The sequence below is a fragment of the Conger conger genome, chromosome 6, assembly GCF_963514075.1.
Source record: "Conger conger chromosome 6, fConCon1.1, whole genome shotgun sequence".
NCBI classification, from domain to species: Eukaryota; Metazoa; Chordata; class Actinopteri; order Anguilliformes; family Congridae; genus Conger; species Conger conger.
The window spans coordinates 6,019,892-6,027,391 of NC_083765.1; the positions used below are offsets into that span (position 1 = coordinate 6,019,892).

Below are 7,500 nucleotides of genomic sequence, written 5' to 3' on the forward strand. Positions count from 1 at the left end.
GAAGCTTGGGAACATGTGGCATGTTTCGGAGGATGTGATTATTGATCTCCTCCAAATTGGATTTCTGGCGGGGTTCCAGGTTTTGGGAATAATTAATTAATGGGATCCAAATTTCTGCTGCCGGGAAGGTGTTTTTCGTCATCCTCAGCATGGTCTGCAGCTGTTTTATTGCAGTTTTTTTAGGGTGCTGGTCCTTGTTGTTAATCCCAGTGGACAGGATGACTCTCTGTACTCTGGGATTCACTTGGGTTTTCTCCAGAAGTCCTGCGATATGATAAAATGTTGCTCCGGGGTAGCTGTCAATTTGGAGGTCTCCCCTGGAGTGGGACTGGATCCTGGAGAGGTTGGAGTCCCCTAGGATTATGTTCGGTTTGCTGGTTCTGATGGTCCATTCCTGGACCTTCCGGGTTGTTCGGGGGTGTCTGGTCGGGTAGAAGATTTCCTCCGCTACTCCGGCTCCAGTGGCGTGGGGTGGGGGGGTGGGAGTGGGTGCAGGGTTCAGGTCAGGGGTCGGAGTGGGAGTGGGGTTAGGGTTAGGGTGGGGGTGGGGGTTGGGCTCAGGGGTAGGGTTAGGGTTAGGGTGGGGGTGGGGGTGGGGGTTGGGGTCAGGGTGGGGGTGGGGGTCAGGGTTAGGGTTAGGGTTAGGGTTAGGGTGGGGGTTGGGCTCAGGGGTAGGGTTAGGGTTAGGGTTAGGGTGGGGGTGGGGGTTGGGGTCAGGGTTGGGGTTAGGGTTAGGGTTAGGGTGGGGGTGGGGGTTGGGGTCAGGGTTGGGGTTAGGGTGGGGGTTGGGGTCAGGGATAGGGGTAGGGGTGCGGTTAGAATTAGGAGCTGAGTGGGGGTTAGCGGTGGGGCCAGAGTGGTCATGGTCCCGTCTGTGTCTGGGTTTTTGGGGCCTTTGTGGTAGTGGTTCCGGAGTCCAGTCCCTGTGGTTTTCTGGGGTTCCACGGGTCCTTCTCCGGTTCTGTGCTGGTGCTCGGTGGGGTTTAGGAGCGCTGATCCTGGGGGTGCATGTCTGCCGCAGTGTTGGCCACTCCCTCTGGTACTGGTCCTGGTTCCGGGGCGTAGTGTGGGTGATTCTATCCGCTGTGGGTGGGGGTGGTGGAGGATTCACTAGAGCAGTGAATCTGTTGCTGGTGGAGACTGGAGTTGTGCGTCTTACAGTTCTCCAAATTGGGGCCACTGTTTCCTGGGCGATGTCCAGGGTGGTCGGGTGTAATCTTCGGCCAAACTTCTTTTTGGCCCACCTGGCCGCCACCTGGAACGCCTCTGGCCAGTTGTTGAGCTGAATTCTCTCCAACTTTTTGGTGAGTTGTTCCAGGATCTTGAGATAGTGTTCCTCCAAGATCTGCATGCATGTGTGGAGCCAGTTTCGGGCATTCCCCGTCAGTAACAACATGGTGTCCTCTGTCGGGGAGGCCGGTCTCACCAGGGTGGCCAATTCCTGCATCTTTTTAAATAAACTGGTGGGTGGTGCTGTCCCGGCTCCAGACACTGCAGTGTTCTGCAGGTGATGCGTTGTCTGGATGACTCGGAAGAGGGTCCTAGTGGCCTCAGCGAAAGCCGTCATGGTGTTTTGGTGTGGGTAAGGTGGTGTGTTTTTAGGTGTTTTTAATTTTCTAATTTTGAGAATAACGCAAGACTATTTTTTTGTGGTTCAATTAAACTGTTTTTATTTTCTGGAATTGTCAAATATTTTTCAAATTTTACTGATTTTTAGTGTTTTTTTAGTAATTTTTTATCATTAAAAATGTTGTGCAAGCGGCGGTGCAGGTTTCGACTGTTTGATAGCGTGCTGTCAACACGAGGTTGACGCTTATCAAAGCAGTCTATACTTACCAAGACTGTTACCTTGTGGTTTAGTTGACACCGTTAGGTTTCCACCACAAGGAGGGGGTGGGGGTCTGGGTTAGGGTTAGTGTTGGGGTGGGGGTCTGGATTGGGAGCAGTATTGGGGTGGGGGTTGGGGGTTGGGGGTTAGGGTCAGTGTTGGGGTGGGGGTTGGGGGTTGGGGTCAGTATTGGGGTGGGGGTCTGGGTTGGGGGTTGGGGGCAGTGTTGGGGAGGGGGTTGGGGGTTGGGGTCAGTGTTGGGGTGGGGTTCTGGGTCAGGTGCAGTATTGGGGTTGGGGGTTGGGGTCAGTATTGGGGTGGGGGTTGGGGGTTGGGAGCAGTGTTGGGGTGGGGGTTGGGGCCAGTGTTGGGGTTGGGGATTGGGAGCAGTGTTGGGGTGGGGGTCTGGGTTAGGGTCAGTATTGGGGTGGGGGTCTGGGTTGGGGGCAGTGTTGGGGTGGGGGTTGGGGGTTGGGTCAGTGTTGGGGTGGGGTTCTGGGTCAGGTGCAGTATTGGGGTGGGGGTTGGGGGTTGGGGGTGGGGGTCAGTGTTGAGGTGGGGGTTGGGGGTTGGGGTCAGTATTGGGGTGGGGTTCTGGGTCAGGTGCAGTATTGGGGTGGGGGTTGGGGGTTAGGTTCAGTGTTGGGGTGGGGGTCTGGGTTAGGGTTAGGGTCAGTGTTGGGGTGGGGTCTGGGTTTAGGGTAAAGGAGTGTTTGTGTCAGTTTCTTGGCGGGAGAGCTGGGCGTTTACAGCATGGCCACTGAAACTGAACCTCCGCCCCTCTGCCAACACTGCGCTGTGGATTCCACATTAGAGACAGGGTCTCCAGAGGTCACCATTCTCCTATAGCCTGACCGAGTGCACACACACACACACACGCACACGCACACACACACGCACACAAACACACACACACACACACACACACACACACACGCACACAAACACACATACAAACACACAGGCAGGCACACAGGCACGGATAAATATAACTGTACATAAGTATAGTTGTTCACGTGCTTCAAATTAGTATCACTTTGTGTGTGTGTGCATGTGTATCAATGCTGTGTGGAGGCCTATTGGCTTGTGCTGTATTTGACATTAAATGTATGGTCACACTGGGACGCATGAAAAGGTGTTTTTGGACTATTTCAGGTCAGTTGCTCTGAGTTGGGACCGGAGGAGCCCGGCTCTGATGTCCTGTTCCCCTGGGGAGGGAGGCCTGATACTGGGGACCGTGTGCACCCCAGCAGGGTGAAGAGGGCCTGGATCATCCCACCCATCCGGGTCTCGGAGAACAGCAAACAAGTCCCCGAAAAGCTGGTGGAGGTACCCTCTGCTCACACGCTATCGGGGGGGACACGGCAGGGTCCGTGGGAAACGTGCCCCTGTAAACATTTTCAAAAGAAAAGTGTTTAAGAAATAATAAAATGGACATCCAGATCCAGATACTTTCTCCTCACAGGGAGTCGAGGCTACCGTTTGGCACACGCCGCAGGGACTACCCCTGTCTGCTCTCCTTTCCAGATTAAGTCCGATAAGGCGTTCACCTCGGAGGTGATCTACAGGCTGGAGGGCCCGGGGGTGGATCAGGACCCAAAGGGCCTGTTTGAGGTTGAGGAGGACACCGGCTGGATCCTGAGTCTGGTGCCCCTGGACCGAGAGCAGTACAGCAGCTTCACGGTAAATCCGGGAGTACAAAAAAAAAAAAGCCACTTACAACGACTTTATTTTTGTTTAGAACAGCACTTCATGTGCATTTTACTAGTTTTGGATGTGATGCTTTAACTTGTGGAAGAACCTATGCACTTGTAAGTCGCTTTGGATTAAAAGCGTCTGCCAAATGACTAAAATGTACTGTAAATGTAAAAGCCCTAAAATGACGCACAGACTAATGCATTATTTGATAATATATTTCAGTGACTGCAGTGTCCTGTGCTCTTCAGCTCCAGGCCTTCGCCCTGTCGAAGAGCGGGGAGAAATTGGAGACGCCCTCCACCATTGAGATAGTCGTGGTGGACCAGAACGACCACAGGCCCAAATTCACGCAGTCTGAGTTCGTGGGCTATGTCCCAGAATTCTCCATACCAGGTAAGGGTCTGCCTCGCTCACCTGCACACACTGGAGGGGCCAAACATCAGCACACACAGGTCAGGGGTCAGGGGTCAGGGGTCAGGCTCAGTTGTCGTTATCACTGTGGCTGTGGACGACTGCACTCTTCCTCTACAGTGCAAAAAAAAAAGTCTGTCTTCACACGTGGTTTAGTCTTGTAACGTGACTTAAAATCTTATTTTTTTCCTCACGTAGAAAATGTTTGCTCGTTTTAAGATACTGGTTTGCTCGACAATTGATACAATACAAATCTTAAAACAAGTCAAAGCCTCCCTTCTCCTGATTCGCAGCAGCTTTGGTCTTACTTAAGAAAAAAGTAATAGAAATAAGGTCTTAAGTGTAAGTATAAGACGAACATAGTGGTAGAGGTTGGTGTTTGCAGTGTGCAGAGTGGCTGTGTTGGACAGGCGTACTCGGGGAGTTACATGTCAGTCAACAGTCGCGATGAGGAGAAGAGCAGATACACTTTCTCGGTCCCCTTTACCCCATTCTGAAAGGAGAAATTGATTCGGTTGGTGGCGGGGGGGGTCATACCTGAGCAGGTGACCTCAGACCGGCGTCCCTGCAGGTACCGCCGTGACCGCGGTCTCGGCGACCGACGGCGACGACCCCACCACGGAGAACGCGCTGCTCAGCTACTCCATCGTCGCCCAGGAGAGCGTCCCGCCCTTCCGCATCAACAAGACCATGTTCGGCGTCCACAACGAGACGGGCGTGATCTACACCCGCGATGTGGGGCTGGACCGGGAGGTGGGTTCTGCGCCCCTCTGCGCCCCACACGGGGAGGGACATTTATATCTGGCCTAGGCTGCCGTCACATTCAGCTAGCTGATGCGTGACTCATGGAGGAGTGTGGACGTGTCTCGCACACTGACGTTCTGATAGTCCTGATCGTGCCAATGCTCTCAGTGGCACTCTCAGGTCCATATATATATAGCCCATCAGCTGCACAGTTTGATGAAATGACAACATAGTTGGTGGACTGTAAGGAAGCAGTGACGGGCAGAACAGTCTGTACAGGAAGTGTGCTGCCCTTCTATCCACAGAATGGTTCTACCCACAGAACTGTTCTATCCACCAAACTGTTCTATTCACTGAACGGTTCTACCCACAGAACTGTTCTATCCACCGAACTGTTCTATCCACTGAACTGTTCTACCCACAGAACTGTTCTATCCACTGAACTGTTCTACCCACAGAACTGTTCTATCCACTGAACTGTTCTACCCATAGAACGGTTCTACCCACTGAACTGTTCTACCCACTGAACTGTTCTACCCATAGAACGGTTCTACCCACTGAACGGTTCTACCCACTGAACTGTTCTATCCACTGAACTGTTCTACCCACAGAACTGTTCAACACTCATAGGAAATAATTGAGCATTTATAGCATTTCCGGAGTGTGGCGGCCATCTTGTGGTGGGAGTAGCCTGTTGAGCAGAGTTGAATGGAATCACCTGACCCCGTTTCCTTTCTCGCTATTGGGCAGTTCTGCGGTTCTTCCTCACAGAGTCACAGTGCTGTCTCCAGTGATGCGTAGGCTATCTCCAGTGATGCGTAGGCTATCTCCAGTGATGCGTAGGCTATCTCCAGTGATGCGTAGGCTATCTCCAGTGATGAGTAGACGTGCCGTTGCGTTGGTAGGTGGTGGAAGGCTTCAGACTGACCCTGCAGGTGGCGGACATGGCAGGCGAGGGGCTGTCGGATCTGGGCTCCGTGCTCATACACGTGACGGACATCAACAACCACGTCCCCCGGTTCTCCCCGGCCTCCGTAAGTGCCTCATCTCCAGACCGCAGCGGGGTTCGGTTCGTTTCATCCGATTCATGTAGAAGTGGCTACTCTACTGTTCTTATTTCTTCATGGCTTTTTATGAAATTAAAATGTATATAGAAAGTAATATGAAGTTGCATGTTGGATGTTTGTAGGCTTTACACTGTTGTACACTTTACACTGGTGTACTCTGTTGCTCTCATTCCTCTAACCTAATGTCATCAGCCATGAGGATGGTTTTTATTCTAGGCTGACTACAACATGACCGCAGTGAACGGTCTCCAGATCAGCAGCTGCTGTCTCTGTTGCCTGCTGTACAGCATGACCATAGTCGTGGGGCGACATTGGCTCAGGCAGTAAGATCAGTCATCTGGCAGTCGGAGGGGTTGCCGGTTCGATTTCGTCCTGGGTGTGTCGAAGTGTCCCTGAGCAAGACACCTAACCCCTAAATGCTCCGGACAAGCTGGTTGGTGACTTGCATGGCTGCCAATCGCTGTTGGTGTATGTATAAATGGGTAAATGAGAAGCATCAATTGTACAGCGCTTTGGATAAAGGCGCTATTTACCATTTAGTCAACAGTCTCTAGATCGGCAGCGGTGGTCTCTGTCGCCTGCAGTACAGCGTGACCGCAGTGGAGAACAGGGAGCTGGCCGAGATCGGCAGAGTCGACGTCACGGACGAAGACAAGCCGGGCTCGGAGAACTGGAGGGCCAAGTACACCGTCGTCAGGGGCGACCCGCAGGGACACTTCGCCGTTCGGACCGATCCAGTGACCAACCAGGGCATCCTCTCTGTCGTGAAGGTGAGCGATCGGACGTCCAGCCAATAAGTGAGCCGAAGCATGGCTTATTTCATCTGTTTATTGTGTATTATATTTTATATCTTCTTATGGAATGTTGACATGGTGACTTGTGGATCAGTTTACGACAGCGGCCTCATTTGAACTCTTGGACCGCAGTTCACTCGCACGGGGCCCTTGTCGTCCTCTGCTGGTCGACTGTAGAACTGCATGCCGAGATTGCTTGTGAGAAACATTTACCAGGGTCAAAATCTGTACCCTGCATTTTATCACAGTAAAACTATACATGTGAAAGTGCATGTAGCTGGTCAGGCCATGTAATCGAGTAATGTCCATGTCTTCTGTCACAGTGACACGCCCAGACACTTCCCAATGATCAACAGCTAGCTCCTCTCTCGTAGGCCCTGTCCTTTGATTAAAGTGCCTCCCGTTCTGCAGCCCCTAGACTACGAGTCTCAGATGGAGTACGAGCTGGTTCTGACGGTGGAGAACGAGGCCCCTCTCAGTCCCAAGGGCCCCCAGGGGCCACGCAGCGGGGCCACGGTCTCGGTCGCGGTGGCCAACGCCCAGGAGGCCCCGCGCTTCAGAGTGGACCCGCTCAGACTGAGCGTGCCGGAGTCGGTCGACCCGGGGACCATTCTGGCCCGCAACATCGCCGAGGACGCGGACGACCAGAACCTCAGGTGAGCTCGAACGTGGACGACCAGAACCTCAGGTGAGCTCGAACGCGGACGACCAGAACCTCAGGTGAGCTTGAACACGGACGACCAGAACCTCAGGTGAGCTCGAACACGGACGACCAGAACCTCAGGTGAGCTCGAACGCGGACGACCAGAACCTCAGGTGAGCCCGAACGCGGACGCTCTCGTGTGCCAGGTACGAAGCCTCCGGTCACCGCACTGCAGCGTTGACGAGAACGGATTTCTCTGTCGGTTTACGCTTCTCTCATTGCTGAATGTGCCTGGGACTGTGTGCCGTCTGTTCT

General features: G+C 53.3%; 1 protein-coding gene across 1 annotated transcript in view; it reads left to right on the forward strand.

Annotated features, from left to right (window-relative positions):
* Positions 1-7,500, forward strand: part of cdh15 (cadherin 15, type 1, M-cadherin (myotubule)) — a 25,575-nt gene that overhangs the window by 10,078 nt on the left and 7,997 nt on the right. Inside the window, exons 2-8 of the mRNA XM_061245065.1 lie at positions 2,984-3,157; positions 3,356-3,511; positions 3,775-3,919; positions 4,509-4,690; positions 5,587-5,715; positions 6,333-6,518; positions 6,954-7,198. Of these exons, the coding sequence (XP_061101049.1) occupies positions 2,984-3,157; positions 3,356-3,511; positions 3,775-3,919; positions 4,509-4,690; positions 5,587-5,715; positions 6,333-6,518; positions 6,954-7,198 (1,217 nt within the window). The remainder of the gene's footprint in view (positions 1-2,983; positions 3,158-3,355; positions 3,512-3,774; positions 3,920-4,508; positions 4,691-5,586; positions 5,716-6,332; positions 6,519-6,953; positions 7,199-7,500) is intronic.